The following is an 18,829-nucleotide window of genomic DNA, read 5'->3' on the forward strand; positions in this document are numbered from 1 at the left end:
ACACAGCCTTCTGCCTCAATATGTTCAGGTTCAAATGCAGATCACACAAGTAGAATGAGTTTTGATGTCAAAAATGAGTTTCTAATGACTTTGAGAGGATGCATTTGAAAAATGTTGGCAATGGAGAGATACTTGCACAAATATGTTTAATTTCAATGGAGGGGTGCTTACACCTGATCACATTAGCATGTGAATAGCTATTAATGTTAGAAGTTGGATGTGCTCTTACACCTGGTGAACCTGATGGATCTGGCATTGTTAGTAATGGCTGTCAGGGTTGTTGACTTCAGATCAAAGTTATCCGTTACCTCACACTAGTACTCTAACTGTGTTTTCATGGCAATGTGGAGTTGAAGCTGATATCAGAAATGTTAACTAAGTGGCTACAGGGATTTTAACCCTTTGGTTATGCGCCCTACGTACTGCTGCTCTGTTGGCACCGTCTTGTTCTGCAGAACGGACCTTTTAAGACCCAACCAAACTAAAACCAAGTCAGAAAATCATTACATATCTAACCTTTGGATGGAGAAAACCTCCACGCTGCAAGCCAATACAAGGCCATTTTGCCAAGAAAAGTGAACGTTCCCTGTGCGTTCTGATACAGCATCGGCTCTGGAGAATAATGATGACAACCTGCATGTCAACATTGTCAAATGTTTCGCTGATTAAAATCCCCATTAAAAATCCATCCAGGAAGAGCGTAGACCAACTGCAGATGCTTCCTCAGCCTGGCAAAGGGGGTTTGTACCCAAAAGCTTGCAAAGAAGTAGTTTCCAACTATTTGCAATGGTCAAATAAAAGATAACCGGATTGACCCAAAGAACCTTTCCCACGGAAAATCCAGTCACACTGAGATTGTGGGAAGGGAATAACCATTACCATTTATTTTCCATCCCGACTCTTTTTTGCTTTGCATAGTGTCAAACTCCAACCCGTTCATGAGATCTTTAGGGTAGAACTTAACTATCGGCTGCTTTTTGGTAATAAAACAAGTAAAGCTCACTCTTCAAGGCTGTGGCATATATATATGACCACTGGATTTCTCTCATGCCACCCCAGTATTTGGGGTGGCAAGGTAAGATGACTGTAGGCCAACTTTGTGTGTTTAATCTACACCATTGCCTGTCCAACCCTTAAGGCTGCCTCTATGGTTCTGTATAGAAGCAGAAAATAGCCATAATTCAGTAGGAGCCAACAGAAGATGGAAGCTTTATAACTGGGAAGACTTTTTGCCCAGAGGACATACACAAGCAGATATTTCTGACTACTTGTAGACCCTGTCTATGCCCTCAACTCTTTAAAGGGCATTTGGGAGTGATATCACATATTGTAAGTGTTGTAATGTTGTTGTAACCGTGCCAGCACAGGGAACAGGTGGGAAGCAAGATTTATTTGGTAATATCTTACACCCTGCTCTTTACTTAGCCTGTAGCTATTTATCTTTGCTCCACACATTTACTGCCTCCTTTTTAAGCGGTTGGTTTCATTGGTATAATGGATTTAAACTAAACGAATGGTTTTACCTAGCATTTAGCGTAGGCTCTATCCTCTTGTTCCCCAGACCTGATGAAGGGCATTTAGGACCCAAGAACATGTCTACCATCTCTCCCAACTATATAAAAGATATGGCCAAACAATTCTTGCTGCTTGTGTATGACAGGCACGGGTAGAGTTAGGGTTTAGGCAGCAATTCTTCCTTGCCACTTGTCCTCAGTTCAGCTCAGGCCTGTCACCCACCTTTTTGGTCTTTGGTCCTCATGAGCTCATGCAGCTCACCAAAGTGATGTGTGGCAGGAATTCCCTGGGTGCTTCCTTGCGTGTCCTCAGGGGCAATAGTATATATGCATTTGCTTGTCCTGTGAAATATGAAACATCTTAACGAGAAAGAAGCAAAATTCAACATCCTGCTTGCTACCAGAAACCTTTGAGGCAAAAAGACATCTCCAACTTTTATCCGAGACTAATTTGCATAAAATGCACTTCCACCCAGGAGAACGTATACCACCCTCCAGCTCTCGTGTGCAATATGAAGTTTCATTTCATATTGCAATCTTTGCATTCTCCTTTGCCTGAGGAAGGGTGCATGTCCTTGAAAGCTTGCAGATAAAGATTTTTTTTCTTTTTTTTTACAACTATGTAGTTGGTGTAATAAAAGATATTGTCTGTATGACACTGGCTGTTTTCGCTCTATTGGAAATTCCATTCTCACCTATTTCATTTGGCTTTTTGGTGCCTAATGCTGCCCCATGATCTCAGAAAAGCAGCCCCTTTACTCAGAATGAAAAAGAACAGTGTCCAAATGAATGACTGAGCAAAAGGGCAATGCAGAGCTGCTATCATCTGAGAGATGGACCACAGACAGGGGCTAGTTTCAAAGCAAGCTTAAATAAGGTATAATGGTTTGAATTGGAAAATAAATCTGAACTTGCTGCAAATTTGAGACATTTTTGAGTAGGCTTTTTGCTCCCTGTCATGTTCCTGTTCAGGCTGCTGGCGCTTGTGTGCTCCAGGAGGCCGATGCTAGCAAGATGCCTTCTCAAGGTCAGCTGCAACATAGAAGGAATGACTCAAATCCATGATTGTGGGCAAAAGGCTCAGAAAAGGTTTCTTGTCACTTAACAGTGTGCTATCCAGTCTGCTTAGCAGTCAGCCCAACTCCGTATAAATGCCTGGAAGAGTAATAGCAATGCTATGCATGAGGGACACCTCCCCAGGTCACTACAAAAAGCAAGCCTTGCAGCACATCCATATTTATATCCCAAATACCCAAGTTTTCATGCCAAGGTTTATCTGTCCTTTTGCCAAGATATCCATTTCTATTTGTCTCTTTGCCAAGTTCATACCTAACCCTTCAGCTCTTTTTTTTTAATCTCAGCACCTGTCCTCATTAATTTTACTTCACTCTTAATACTCCCGTCTTGTACCAGCCCTCCCCTTGCCACCACCCTCACACACACTCATTGCTGTGTTCTCATTTTTCTATGTCTCTCACCAAGTCAGTCAAAGGTCAATGAGACCTGCTCTTCACAAGGTCCATCTCAATGCCTTAGCACTACTGCAGAACTGGAAGTCCTACACGCACTATAAGGTTGCTGAAATACAGGCTGGGGACTGACTGGATGCACAACAGCTCTGCAGGAAAGGACATGGGCGTGACAGTGGACAAGAAGATGGAGATGAGCCAGCAGTGTACCCTTGGTGCCAAGAAGGTGAATGGCATCCTGGGTTGCATTGGCAGAACCATTGCCAGCAGATCAAGGGAAGTGATTCTTGCCTCTATTCAGCTCTGGTGAGGCCACATCTGTAGTCCTGTGTCCAGCTGTGGACCCCCCACTACAGAAAGGATCTGGACACATTGGAGAGAGTTCAGTGGAGGGTAAGAAAAATGGTTGTGGGGCTGGGGGACAGGACTGGTGAGGAGAGGCAGAGGGAACTGGGCTGATTTAGTCTGCAGAAGAGAAGACCGAGGGGGATTGAATAGCAGCCTTTACCTCCCTGCAGGGGGGCTGCAAAGAGGATGGAGCTGGACTGATCTTAGTGTGAGCAGATGACAGGACAAGGAGCAATGGGCTCAAGTTGCAGCAAGGGAAGTTGAGATTGGATATTAAGAAAAAAGTTCTCACTAGCAGGGTAGTAAAGCACTGGAACAGGCTCCCCAGAGAGGTGGTGGAAGCTCCATCCTTTAGCGTGTTTAAGACCGGGGTAGACAAAATCTTGTATGGGATGTTGTAGTTGGGGCCAGTCCTGCTTTGAGCAGGGGGTTGGACTAGATGTGACCTCCTGAGGTCCCTTCAATCCTCATTTTGTATGATTCTGTGAAATCTTAAGTGCTCTCCTGATGTAGTGTTGGATGCATCCAAAATGGAAATGGCAAACAAATCATAGGGGAGCAGTATTCAAATCTAACCACAATCCTGCTCCCTTACATGGATGTTGAAAGGGTTCAGGTTTGCAGTGTGGGACTTATGTCATACACAGTCTGATGAGGTGCCAGGTGTCTTGCTGCAATACTCTGCACTCAGCTGTAGTTCCTTTGCCATAGGACAACATTTCTTTCAGTTATGTGTACCTGGTGAGATTCGAGGGTGTGAATCTAAACACATGTACGTAGTTACATAGCTTATAAAATCTAATACTGCGCCTTTAGTTTACTCCTTTCTTAATAAAGCACTAACTAAATGAGCAGTACCTAAAGTTACTGTGCAGTAGCACTGATGCATAGTTATTTAGTGATGCTTACTATACATTAGCCTAATAACATTGTGCAGTAACCTGTTAGCATGGTTTTTGCCATGACATGCAGTGTTATTCGGCCAACGAGCAGTAATCATCTCATGTAGATGTGCCCAGTGATCCCTGCTGCACCTGTATATTTGTTTCCTTTTCCTTTTCCGTATGACAATACAGTGCACTGGAGTCATAGTTCACATTGGACAGAGCTGAGCCAGGATTGTGATGGGTTATTGAGCTGGGATTGACGAGAGCCACTTCCATGTAGTGATTGCTGGTAACGTCTCTGATGGCCAAAAGCTCCCGAATCGACAAAAATGCCAAAGTGCACAAAGATACGTTTCATTAAATTGGAGAGATAACTAGGATAAAGAAAGAGCAAGCCTGCATGCCATACTGCACATACTCACCCAGCCGGGCTCCAACGGCCCAACGGGATGACCCTAGTGTAGAGGAAGGTGTCATTCATTTTGAGGTACAACCCCTTCCTAATAGTCAACATACTGTCCGTTTCCATTGTAGTAATCTCTTCTCTCTGGTCTAACCAACTATCTCTTCTGGGCAGTATTAAGGCAGATTGCTTCTGGGGTAGTTGGTGCCTGATGTGGGATTGAAGTCCTGCTTCACTCTGTGGCATAGAGACAACGAACACGGTGTTCACTTGCCCATGATGCACAAGCAACAGGAAGGCCCTTGCACACCCACACACAGGCCGCTCTCTTGCTTTATAACATTGAAGAGGCAAACTAGGAAGCCTGAGAAGTTACTGTCCTATATGAGGATCTCCCAGACCCCTCTTGCACTGCTATTTCAGGAGAGAAACCCAGCACAGTATAGCCAGGAAATGGCAGAAGGCAAAGATGTGTCATTTGCTCCTCCATGTAGAGCCATTTTTTGGCTTTGCCACCATTTGTGGGGAACTTTTTACACCCTAGCCTCCTATGTTTCTGCTTTGGTTACATGTTGGGATGGCCTCCCAGGGTGGAAGGACAGCCTTTGATTTGGTTGCTCTAGGGCAATCTGGAGACATGTTGCGAGGGGATGAGGGTGGGGGTTGTTTATTTTTCGGGCCTAATTCATGGTGCCTCTTCACTGCTTCTTGAATATGCTGCTTAGAGGTTTGCAGCTCTTTTACATAATGTACTTTTTCCCCCCCCTCCTGGGGCTCTTAAGTCCTCCTGTAACTGAGTCATGATAAAAGCCAGGGCAATTTAGAGAGGTATAAGCTTTCACAAGCAACAGCTTGATTCATCAGGTGTGACAAAGCAAGCTGTTACTTATGAAAGCTTATGCCTCTATCAATTAGTCTATAAGGTGTCACTCTGGCATGTCTCTTGCCTAACTTCAAGCTAACACGGCTAACTACCTCTCTCTGAATAATGCTAATCACCCTTGCACATGCATACACACTCGCACACTTTCCTCTTCTATGTATTTTATTTTTAAAAGAGAGATGCAATCCCTGATGGTCCTCCCCTCTACCCCACCTCCCTCACGAAGACAACCTCCATTTGTTTTTTGTTCAAAATCCCAAGTAGCTTCTTGAAAGAATGGAAGTAATTTTGCCCGTTGTGCCACTCAGATCCAGTATTGGTTTGTGTGATAATATTTCTTTTCTGAGTTGTTCCCACTAGTTCCCTCCCATCCTGAAGGCTTCTTTCCCTGCCTGTCTCTGAGCTGCTCAGAAAAAGTCAGCTGCAGAAACCTGTTGTTGTGAACAAAATCACTCATTTGGCCAGCACGTCCTTCAGCAAAGTTTTCCCCCAGGCCTTACTGTTGGATGGCTTGACGTGCATCTTCATATCTTCATCTCTGAAAAAAGATTCAGGTTGTAACACAGGGTCATTCATATCCAATCGCTTCTTAGGATGAGAATAACTTGGAAACTCTTATCTACCTAAGGTTTTATTTGTTGTTGGGTTGTTTTTGTTTTTTTTTCCAGAGGCTCTAACTAATTTTCCCTAACACCCACGAGCATATTGGGAGGTTAATATGAGCCAATTGGATAAAAAACAAATAACAAACAAAACCTTCAGATATTCCTCTGGCTCTGTTTATCTGAGGGTCACATTGCTCCTTTCAGCTAAACACTTAACTCTCCAAATTTCAGAGGCAAAAAAAAAAAAAAAAAATCAGAACTTGATTTTATAGAGCACCTCTCACATGCCAGCTCCCCAAAGCACTTTATAAAGTAATTACAATACGAGCAATGCAGTAAACATGACAGCTGTTCTGCTGCTGGCAGAAGCTTGCAATCGCTCTTTGGATAGTAGAAGAACCTGTGCGTGCGTGCGTGTGTGTGTACGTGGTGTGTGTATGAGCACGAAGATGTGCAATAGCATCCCATCTTCCAATGGTGCCCGACTGATCAGTTTGGTGCTAGGGCAACTTCAACGCGTGAGCAGATTGAAGGAGGTGAGTTCTTTCACCGTTTTCAGCTCACCGATCTTCTCATATTTGAGAACCATATTTGACCATCTTGTTGCACATGCTTGTGTTTGTTCGTTGGATTTTGCAAGATCTTTTGTTGGACATGTGCCTCTGAGCAGAGGGCATTGCAGCGGGTGTATTGTCTGAGGCTCTGTGCCACAGTCACCGTATAACCTCTCTTCTTCATTACTTCCTGGGAACGTTCGATTCTGGAACGGAGGTAGTTGAGACATTGCCACCTTTACCATGGTTTGTCAGCCCCTGGCAGCAAGGACTTGGCTGTTGGAATATGCATTTGGTGTTTTCTTCAGCCTCTCATTCCACATCTGTATTCATTTCTCCTTGAGTGTGGCATCGAGAGATTGGGTCCTGGTGAGGAACCTCCTCATGGCTTCAGGTGTTTGTGAGCTGCGGGATGGTCATACAGCAAGCGTTTCACATCTTCAGTTTGTCTTGATCAAACTATCCTGCTGGCCACTGCTCCTCTGATGTTAGGAGGAGCGATGCCAGCCAACAGGTACACACTCTTTAGGCTGGTAGGCTTCAGACAGCCTGTGACGCTTCGGCACCGATCATTCAGAACGGGGATCAATGCACTTAGCATGTACAGATCTCTCCCATACCAGGCATGCATACTGGGCAGAGGAAAAGCTAAGAGCCAGAGCAATGGTTTGGATGGGTTGAGGAACTAGCTCCCCATTTTGAGCTGGTGAGCTTATATAGGATGTTGTTACAAGTGCTCACTTTGGCTTTTGTCTTCACGATGTGCTCTTTGTATGAAAGGGTTTGATCGAGGGTGAGTCCAAGACCAACTAGATTTGGACAGTGAGAAAGTGGGGTCCTATACCATGTCATGTTGAGTTGGTGGTTGACCTAATGATTTTTCAGATGGAAAGCACATACTTGTGTTTTTGCTGGGTTGGTGCATAATTGGTTTTCCATGTAGTATGAGGTTAGGCCAATTAGTGCCTCACTTAGGGATTTTTCAGTGTGTTTGGAGCTGTTTCACACAGGTCATCTACATAGGTGAAATATTTTGTTTCAAAATCAATTGTTTGGTCATTCATATAGATGTTATGTAACCGCGGTGCAAGTACGCTGCCTTGCGGGAGGCCATTCATCTGTCACCTCCATCTGATTTGCTTCCCATCCAGTTTGACAACAAAAAAAATCTGTTTTCAAGCAGGGTTTGTATCAGCTCTGTAAGGTGTAGATGATTTTTGTCATTCGCAGGGTCCTGCAGCCGAGCCATAAGTGATTAACTGTATTGTAGGTGGCTGTTAGGTTGAGGAACACAACTCCAGTGATTTGGCCTCTTTCAAAGCCATCCTCAATATGTTGAGTTTGATTGAACAGCTGGCTCACTGTTGGTTTTCCAGGGTGAAAGCCATCCTGCTCAGGGATTAGGTGCCTATCCACGTATGGGACAAGCTGCTCCAGTATTTTGTTTGTACAATTTGTATGTGCAGCATAACAGAAAGATAAGTCTGAAGCTCTTGGGTCAGATGGATCTTTCTCTGGCTTTACAAGTGTCACTACCTGAGCATGTCTCCATATCTTACGAATTGTCAGACTGGCTGTGCATGAGTTGTGCAGGCAGAGGAGCCATTCTCGAGTCTGGGGTCCAAAAAAGTATGTCATTAAGGCCAGCTGCTTTTCTTGTCTTCAGTGCATTAATGCCAGCATTCAGCTCCATCATTGAGAAGGGGCTTGTAAAACAGAGGTCTTTGGGATGCTTGTACCTTTCCAGTCTCAGGGTATTTTTATTTGTGTTTGGTTCTTGGGTTTTTTTTCCCATTGAGAAGCATTTAGTGGGCAATTTGGCTAGGGGTGACATTATGATGTTTATCTGTCTTTTGTGGGTTGTCACTTAGTTTACATATGGTTGCTCATGTCTTTTTACTATTGTGTGTCATATTGGTTGACTCAATCAGGGTCTGCCAGGATGTTCTGCATTCTTCTTTGATGGTTAATTTGAGCTCCTCACCCATAGCAATTCTTCTTTCATATGACAGAAATGGTGTCCATATCTTAATTTTTGTGTGCTTTGGCATTTTTGTTAATTTGGGAGCTCTTGGCCATCAGAGACATTACCAGAGATCACTACATGGAACTGGCTGTCGTCGATCCCTGCCTGTAGCAATCACGTTTGCAGAAAAGGGGTCTATCGCCTGTAGTCGTCGTATAGGCCAGTGGTTTGTAGAGTGAAGCCTGGGATGTAATTTTTGTGGCAGCCCCACAGGATGTTCTTTCTTGCAGATTTTTGTGCAGTTTTTATGAATTGGTCATAGATCTCAGGCAATGCTTTGATGGTCTTGACCGTGGCATCAAGGTGTTCTGAAAAGCCTTTCCAATTTGCCTTTTAAAGGTTGAGGTGTGGGCAAAATGGCACTGTTATAAGTATTACTGTGGTTCTGATCTGAATGCCAATTGGTTGATGTTGGGAATGTGCAATGGGGTCTAATACCATTTTATTACTTAACTGAGCAATGGTGTTGCTAATGAATATAAGGTCTGGGTCGTATCCTCGTTTCCAGTGGCTGCTGTTGAATGATTTCAATAGCTTTGGGTCACGAATCAAACTCAGCTGGCATGCGTGCAGATCACAGATGAATTGTCATTTTGCTTTTGAACCAGAATCAGAGGTCAAAGTTTAGGCAAATTGCAGAAGTTTCATGAACAAAACATTGGCAATTATCAAAGAAAGCCCTAGATAATAAATGCAGCGGTATTTTTGAACCATTCTTACCACTGTTGTTGATGATTATTTTCTCAATCCAATTCCAAGGGGATAGATATTTTCATTGCAAATAAGGGTAATTTCAGAGAAATCAAATATTAAGTAGACCATAAAAACTAAACTATCATCTAACTCCCCAGAGCTTGTCTTCACCAAGAAATGTATCCATATTATCAAGATTAAATATGATTACGTTCCTTAGGAAAGACTGGACCAGAAAAGGGGTCCCTTTCGTTCATGAAAAAGACATTTGCAGGCATTTGCACGCATGGGAAGATCCAGGATTTTATAAAGGGGGTATGAGAGCAGCATCCAGCACCATAGGGGTGGCTGCACCCTTGCTCCCAGCTTTCCCCACCCCACCAGAATTGGGAGACTATGCTGCAAGAACCAGTAGCCAGGGACTTTTTTAAAGTCCCCAATCGGGTAAGAATCCCCGCCAACTCTCAGCATCCCCTGCCTTCCCCTCTCTGCTCAATGGCACATCCCTTTGCCTCCCCTCCTACCACTGCCACTGTCTCCAGCTGCCCTTGGGGCAGGAGGAGCTGCAGAGGTTTTCCCATCCTGCTCCAGCCAGGTTGCATGGGAAGCCAGGGAGAAGGTAGCAGTGGCCTAGTACATCACTACCATGAAGCTGGGCTGAGGCTGGATCCTAGTGCAGCCTGGCAGGAATGGCTCTGAAGAGCTGGAGACAGTGGGGACAGGAGAAGTGGTGGAAGGGGAAGGGATGTGCCACTGATCATTGAGGGGGAAAGGAGGGAGGTGTAATTGTTACCTGACTTAGAGATTGAAAAAGTCCCTGGCTGCTGCTCCCATCGCATGGTCTGAAAGTGGAAGGGGACACAATTGTGCAACTGCACCTGCTCTGGATCCATCCCGTCTGCATGGGATTGCCATAGATGATTTGGTTTGAGTCCGGCAGATACACCACAAACTGCAGCCTCCGGTCCTGAAAATCTGGCCCTGTTTGCTACTCCAATAACATACTATAGTATATTATTGCTCTGTGATATATTTTTGGTAGGATCGTCACTGTGTATTGTTAATTGACCTGCTGTTTACATTCATTTTCCAGACTCATCACTGAAAGCAAGTCCTCTGTACTTTCTCTCTCTCTCTCTCTTTCAGGGGCCAGAGCTTCCAGACAAAGGGGCTTTCTAGGTTGCATCCGGTCATTACATTTAAATGGGCAAAAACTTGACCTTGAAGAGAGGGCAAAAATAACCCCTGGTGTCACACCCGGGTGCCCGGGGCACTGCAGCAGTTATGGTAACCTCTGCCACAATGGAGGCAAATGCGTGGAGAAGTACAATGGTTCGTCCTGTGACTGCACCAACTCTGCTTATGAAGGACCTTTCTGCAAGGAAGGTGGGTTGCACGCTTTTGTTTTACTCTCATTCCTTGTCAGCCTCAGGATTTCTGTCTTCCAGCCCCATCACATTTCTCCTTGTGGCCCCTGTATCACAAGGACATCTCTCTACATCAATTCCCATGGCTCAACTTGAGATGTTTTTGCCTCATTTGTAAACGAGGGATCATCTCATTTGTGGACTTCACTAAGGGCCTCGGAAAATATAAGCAGAGCAGCTAACGTGCTTTACACTTGTCATTATTAGACCCCGTTTTAAACTGTTTACATCTATGCCCAACATGAAAACTATGGACTGAAATGTTCAGGTGTGGTGCCTGCCTCAGGTTGAATATTTTGGGAAAATTTCAGCGAGAGCAAGTTAGCCGCTTCTGAGAACAAGGACAGGAAAAATGGGTTTAAAAGTATCGCTTGAAATCTTTTCTTTACACAGCTGTAGGGCCTGATGCTTTGGAACAGGTGCTGGAGATGTAACAGGAAGAGTGGCTTTTTGTGTATTTTATCGTCTCTTTGCAACCAAAATAATACGCCTTTTGTGTGCAGTGCAGATTTGCCACTGAGACCGCTGTAGGTACAATGAGGCAATAAGGGGAAAATAGATTTCAGGGGAGTGTCGGCAAGAAGCTCTTCTCCAGCTCTTGGCAGCTGTTGCCGACTCAATAAAAGGAACAGGAAAAATAGAGGATGTCTCTCTTAGATGAAGTGTTCTTTGGGGAAGGAGGAACGAATAGCTAATATTCACCCTAAGTTTGCTCTAGTTGTAGATCATATACAGGTTCACAGAAGCACATCGCTGCTCCTCTTGGGTTGCGGACGCCACGCCAGTTATCCATGGGGTGGATCATCTGCTGCTAGAGACTCTCCTTGTTCTGTTGGGAGTCAGAATGAAGTTAAATCAACAGAGGAATTGGCATTAATATCACAATGGGTGCTTTGAATATATCCTTGTAATCTATTAGAAAGGGGTTAGAGCTACTAAAGATAGGAGTGTCCTATGGAATCAACATTAACCGGTACCTATAGCCTAGGTTCATGGTATGGACCCTTATATGGCAGTATGGACCCTTATATGGCAGTACCTATAGCCTAGGTTCATGCTATGGACCCTTATATGGCAGTACCTATAGCCTAGGTCCATGCTATGGACCACTTAAGGGTCCATAGCATGAACCTTTGTAGATGTAACCACTAGCTTGGTCAGCAAAATAAAGCAAGCCATTCATATGTCTAACTAAACCACTAATGAGATGCAATTAAACAAATCACAAGGCCTGAAAGGAGAGGTTATAAAGGAAGACCATACATTGAATAATCCAGATACACTTTATGATAGATGTATCTTAAAATACTAGTAGCAGTGATTGATGTAACCGAATGCATTACCTGTTATTTTGCTATATAGATATATTTCTTGTTAAGATCCTGAGATAATTTGTAAAAATAAAACAGCCTTGTCCGACAAGATCATAAGCTAAGGTAAGGAAGAACCAGGCCAGTGGTAAATGGCATTCTACAATGGGGAAGGATAGGAGACAAGGATACAAATCCCAACTAATTGACAGACACCTTCCAAATCCACAAGAGAGGTGGTTCACTCCAGCTCCAAAAGTTTCAGTGAAAAAAAATAAATAAATAAAACCAATCAGAAATCATTTACTAGAATGAGTCATCTATAAATATTGGATATAAGCGGGAGAGAAATTTGGAGAATTGAGTACATTCAAAAAGACCTGCTGCTCATGTATTGTACATACCACCCTCCTCTCACCTCTCAAGTCTCTCCAGTTAGTACGGGTGAGAATCTATGTTGTTCTTTCACGGTTACCCAGATAAACTTTGGGATAAATGTTAGTTTTTGTGTTTTAAAGCGCAAGCAAACAAAAGGTCAGGCTGCAGACCTGTTTCTGCCTCTTTTATTAGGAGCTGCAAAGTTACCCGTAATGTGGGTAATGGAATCACTATAGTTATGATGTGACTACTGGTTAAAGTCATCATAATTAACTATTTTCTCTACCCTAGGCAGTTTGAGAAGGGAAAAATCTCGCTCTAACTGTCTAGGAACAGTCAACATAGAGCAGCCCATTCAAGAAATGTTTTGCTGAATTTTCCCTTCTGGCATATGCTCTTTTGAGGTGGTTTGCCTGCATCTGCCGTGCCCAGGGAGAAGGGCTCCAGCTTCTATACTTGGTTATCTTCTGTGGGTCCATACAGATCTGACCCCTTCCTTACCTAGTGTTTCTTGCAGATGGAAAGACGTGATGTAGCTCACTCCAATAAGATGGACTCAGCGAAGGTCAGATCCAAGACTAGACTTGATTCTGCACTTTTTCTCCAAAGATTTTCCCACATTGAGTTCAGGCCTACATCTAATAGAAAGATTTGTAAATGCAGCATCTGAAATGGATCTCTTGGTTTATATCTGTTTTCAGAGGTTTCGGCGCTGTTTGAAGCTGGCACCTCCATTACCTATGTTTTCCAAGAACCTTATCCAGTGACAAAAAATGCAAGCACTTCATCTTCCGCCATTTATGCAGATGCGGTTATGTCGAAGGAAAACATTGCGCTTAGCTTCCTGACAGCACATGCACCAAGCCTTCTGCTGTACATCAACACCTACTTTCATGAATACTTGGCTGTGATTCTCTCAAAAAATGGTAAGCTCTTATGACATACATCTGGGCTGAGGCCAAGATCACTATCTTGAGAGTTACCAGGGGGATGATAGAGGTTTTGGGTGTAATTTCAGTTGGGCTTTTTTACTGCAACTTTAACAGGTTCCTTGCATTCGATTCATGTAAGTGGCCATCACTCTTGTTTATGTCCCTTTATTTTGTATGCAGCACGGTATTTGCTTATTTGGGCCTTGAATAATCATGTTGCTTGATCTTACCAGCCTCCTGACTTTTGTTTGGCAGGACCATATAGTAGCAATTCCTCACTATTTATTCACGCTGAAATCCATTAGGTGTACAGGATTAAAAAGATGGGAAATTCGATGAAGGTAGATGAATGCCTGGCCCAGGAATATAATATTCTCTTCCACCTCTTTTGTTGGTGTGCGTATAGTTTTTTGGGAGAGGGATGCAGTGCCAGAGAAGATGTGCGAGTTCAAGCGCTGCTCTAGCACTTGGGCACCTGAGGCTTATTTTATTTTTTTAATGCCATCCTAGCTAAATATCACAAGCAAGCAAATGGCATCTTTGGCGTTATACACAGTGAGTTTTGGTACTGGCACATTGAAACTGGTGACTATGTATATTGGTTATTCATTGCTTCCCTGCCTTATCCATGGGTTCCCTTGTTGCTGTGTGATATATGTCATGTGTATACAGTATAGAGGAATAGGACTTTAATGCCATAAGGTTGAAAATATTTATCTAAGCAAATAATCCAGACTGGTTGGATGCTTTGTAAGTTCACATAGAGATTGCTCAGCCCAAACCAGTTTGGGCTCTGATTCTCAGTTAAGTAATTCCCTTTCTTCTACATGGGTCTTACAGTGAATATAGATTTAAATTTCACCTATTTAAGCTCTCCTTTATGCTGCCACGGTGATGGTAAAACCTGTGTTAGTTTAACAAGTCAAGCCTTTGCTCTTCATGAAATGTAGGATTCTGTAGCTTTTATTTTCAGGTCATTAATTTAGGAAAGGAGGGACTATTTTGTAGTGGCTGGAGAAATGAACTGGGTTCATTATCTTTCTCTTTTCTTGTGGTTTTCAGGACAGCATTCTCCAAAGCAGCCTCTCATTTGAGGATGCCTGTCCACCAACAAATCCTATTTGCTCCACTCAGGGTTAGAGATACTCGGTGCCTTTGAAAATTGGGATTGAGGTACCTCAGATTGTGGGCCCAAAAATGCAGACACCAAAATAAGAAGTCAGTTTTGCAAACCCTGTTCATAATCTCACAGTACCTTGGTGTTATTCTTATTCTATCAATGAGTAAACTATTACCCAAGGGACCTGAGACTTAACCGCTCTACTACTCGGATGTAAAACATGGCAATATATGCCATACATTAGCGAGAGAGTTGGTATCATTGACCTTGATCACTCTCTGTCAAGGCCTGTTCACTTTCCCTATTAAATACTTTCTCCTTTACCTCCTCTGGCTCTTATGCCTTATTTCATCAGTTTTTAATTTCATATCCCCCTTTTTTAAGTCTTGTTGAAACTGAAATTATTCCAATGAAAATAATATTCAGATATGTTGCTCTTCCCTCATGCAGGACATTTATGCTTGCTATAAAGCTACTGGACCTATGAATAATAATGCCCTTTGCAGCCATAAAAGTGAATGTGGCTACTTGTATGTTATTGGTTCTTTCTCTGGGCTATTTGCTGAGCACAGCACCATTTGCTAAAACCCTAGGTTGGTAACTGGTGGGTAGATTATTGGTTAAATAACTGTCATGGTCTTTGGTGAGGAGGGAGTGGTCATCTTAAGTGTGACTGAACCATAATGCTCTGGATTTGCAGTAGTCTTTGCACCTGTTAAGAAAGTCATGTATTGGAAGAAAAAATGTGCATATTTAACAGTTCAAAACAATTGCAGTCAATATTTCCAACCTCTCTAGGCTACTGCTAGCTTATCTTGATAGTCTCCATATTCCATAAAATGGCCAGTCAAATCTCTGACCAATAAATATAATGTTATGACAAAAAAGCTGATGATAATTAAGGTGTCCCTGGGGTAGATGTACATTCAAAATAGCTAAAGTATCCAAAAAGGTTGTGGATGCTTATCTGCTATTGAAAGAGATTTTAGGGAGGTTGAACCTGAGTAGATATCATTGGACCAAATCCTATCAAACGTACAGTGTTCGCTGCAGAATCAATGGAATAATTAAAAAAATATATATTCCTAACTACACATCTAGAAAGGAGGTCAGCTACATTCATTAGCATGTAATGATATTGGTATTATTATTACTGACAACAAAATTGGTAGGCTCAGGGAAGCGAAGTGATGTGTCCAAGAATATTCAGTAGACCCGTGTCAGAGCTGGGCGTATAATTTAGGCCTTATTAAGTCTGGTCCAGTGGTCTGTCCATTATCTGACTTTGCCTTCCCCTGGTAAGATCATACTAATGATCAGAATGTAACAAGAAGAGGTACTTAACGAGTAAATTAAAGTTACACGACAGGCTAGGCACCATCTGCAATCAAACACATAGAAATCACCATTCTAGATCACACCAGAGATCTGTCTCTTCCAGTACCTTGTCTCCAGTAGTGGCCAGCACCAAATGCTTCAGTGGAAGGTACCCACAATCCTCAAATAAAAAAATATAGAATAAATTGCTACATTTATATAAAAGGCTTCTTTTTCACCTTTGTCAGTCATTGGCATAGATCCTGAAGCATAAGAGCTTATGCATAAAGTTCATAAAGAAATTGAAGTGACCCAAAAGTTCAAATCACTAATGTGATGCTGTAGTCAACAGAGCTAATAGCATACTGGGATGCATTAGCCGATGCGTCACCAGCATGGCTAAGGAAGTGATACTTGGCGTTGGTGACATGCCAGCTGGAGTATTATATCTAGTTCTGGGCAGTGCAGTTCAAAAAAAATGTGGATAATCTTGAAAGGGTTCAGAGGAGGGCCACAGGAATGATTAAGGGCCTGGAGGACAAACCTTATGTGGAAAGACTAAGAGATCTGGGACTGCTCAGCCTGGAGAAGAAAAGACTGAGGAGGGGCTTGGTGGCTGTCTATAAGTGTGTAAGAGGTGAATATCAGGAGCTAGGAGAAAAACTGTTCACTAGAGCAGCCCAGGGAAGGACAAGGAGAAATGACCATACACTGTTAGAGGATGGTTTCAGGTTGAATGTAAGGAAGAACTTCTTTACCATAAGGGTGACCAGAAAGACTAGACTTCCCAAGGAGGTAGTGCAGTGCCCAACCTTGGGAGTCTTCAAGAGGACACTGGACAGACACCTAGCTGGGATCATTTGATCTCAGCAGCAGTATTCCTACCCAGAGCGGGAGGTTCAACTTGATCTTTTGAGGTCCCTTCCAGCCCTTAATTTTTATGATTCGATGATCGCATTTTCAAAAGTGAGTGTGGAAATTCAGATGCTGCATAATGTGAATTAAAACTTTGGTTTCTAAGTCACATAGGCTCTTTTGGAAGTAGTACATAATGGCTAAGTACAAACAGTCAAAAAGCCCAAGGCTGAATTGATTCAATCTTCGTAGGTTAGTCTAAGCAGCATAGACTGAACTGATAAGCAAGTGAACAGACATTCACTTTTCATTCTGAGGATGCAGCCACCTCCCTACAGTGGCCCAGGCTAGAAGCTGGGGGGCGCTAGAACACGCTTCCCTACTTGGCTGGAGCAGACAGCTTGGGCCAAGGCTAGCCCACCCACTCTGCAAGGGGGTAGGGTGGGGGGTTGCAGGGAAGGCGCAAAGCATCCTGGGATGCAGGGAGACTGTGAGTTTCCTTGAATCTGGAGGGGATCTGGGACAGTTCACTAAACCAATTTCACCTAAATCAGTGAAATCTGATACTACATCCATCCAGGTTTTATCTTAAAATGGGTTTGGCCATTTTAAAAGTGGTTTATGTGCACCGAACTTCTGCTGTGTTCTAGATCTGAACTGGTTTCCAATCACACCAGTTTATGTGTAATTTCTGTCCCTAGCCTATATCTCCTTGTCCTTGCCAACTCAAAAGTCTGTATGATGTAGCTGTGGATATTTTCCCATATTTTTCCCCACATTCTATATAATTTGGTGCATTCCACAATGCAGAATATATAAAAAATAATCTATCCCCTGTGTGTATGTTACTAAGCTCTTGGAATCATTATCTGGGTATCATAGTAAACTTAGTATCTTAGTAATTAGTAACATTGCAGTTGCAATCATCTCAAAGATCACCTTTATTTGGTGATTTTCCAAGGCCTGATTTTTTCAAGCATCTACATTTTGAGACATAAATATGGGAATCAAATAGCAAAATTCCTACCTTAGAAAATGTTAGTGCCTTAGTACAAGTGACAAAATCCAGGCACCACAAATTTATTCTGTTTTATTACGGTATCAAAATCTCTCCTTTGCCTTCCAGAGATCAGATGCATGATCTTTTGACTTTAGGGGAAATTAGGCAATTAGGTTATATTGTTCTGAGAAAGTTTCAGTGTGATTAAATGCATAAGGGCTATTGCTGTAATAGAAGGAAAACAGGCTTACTGATTTTTTTTTCTAACTTCTTCTGTCAGTTTATAAAAAGAGTCATTTATTTAGCTGCAGGGACCATCTTAAAACGAAAACCTATTTCTTGAATCCAGGTCCAAATTTATGATGTAACTTTCTTCTGCAAATTTCAGTGATTTTTATTAAGTAATCATGGCTCTGTGCCCTCCCCTTACTGACAAAACCACTCACTTCAAACAGTTGATGGGGAATAAAAAATGACATAGCCAAAGATTAATTCTGTCAATTCGCTCCCTGAAAAGTGAATTAATAAATATGGTGAAAGTTATTTTAGGAAATGATTTTCCAAACCTTTGATTTCCAATGTCTTTGGCTTTCTCCGTGGGCACTGTGTGATTTCTAATCCAGAAAGACAGCAGATAACTGGCATCAAAGCAAATAGATTTCAAGCTTTCCTAGAATGCCAGAAACTTTATCTGAATCTGTTATCTCATCTCATGAGAAACTAAACAATTTGAGGGGGGGTTCAGCCTATTCTGTACCTTTTGCCTCATAGGGAGTTCTCTTCTCAATTCCTCTTTTAGCAGAAGAGACTCTGAAATTGCACGGGAAAGATTAAAGATAGAAACATATGCCAGTTAAAAGCAGAAGTACAAATGAAACCAACTTGAGTCATTCTCCTACTGGGCCTTTGATTTCCAACTTCCAGCAGCAGTAACTAGGTGAACCCAGCTATCCTGTTGTCTTGGGTCTTGAAATCTGCCAGTCTTTTCAATAAATGCGTAACAAAAGACCAAATCCACAGTAGGAATAGGATAAATTAGCATGCCGTGAAAAAAAGTTTAGGAGATACAAAGCAGACAGTTCACAGGTGAGGTTTTTTTTTTAATATA

At 42.6% G+C, this 18,829-nt stretch overlaps 1 protein-coding gene across 1 annotated transcript in view; it reads left to right on the forward strand.

Moving 5' to 3' along the window:
• The window catches only part of CNTNAP5 (contactin associated protein family member 5), a 462,074-nt gene that overhangs the window by 389,536 nt on the left and 53,709 nt on the right, over window positions 1-18,829 (forward strand). Inside the window, exons 18-19 of the mRNA XM_019480590.2 lie at window positions 10,529-10,768; window positions 13,199-13,423. Coding sequence (XP_019336135.2) covers window positions 10,529-10,768; window positions 13,199-13,423 — 465 coding nt within the window. The remainder of the gene's footprint in view (window positions 1-10,528; window positions 10,769-13,198; window positions 13,424-18,829) is intronic.

This window comes from Alligator mississippiensis, chromosome 4 (assembly GCF_030867095.1).
Source record: "Alligator mississippiensis isolate rAllMis1 chromosome 4, rAllMis1, whole genome shotgun sequence".
Lineage (NCBI taxonomy): Eukaryota > Metazoa > Chordata > Crocodylia > Alligatoridae > Alligator > Alligator mississippiensis.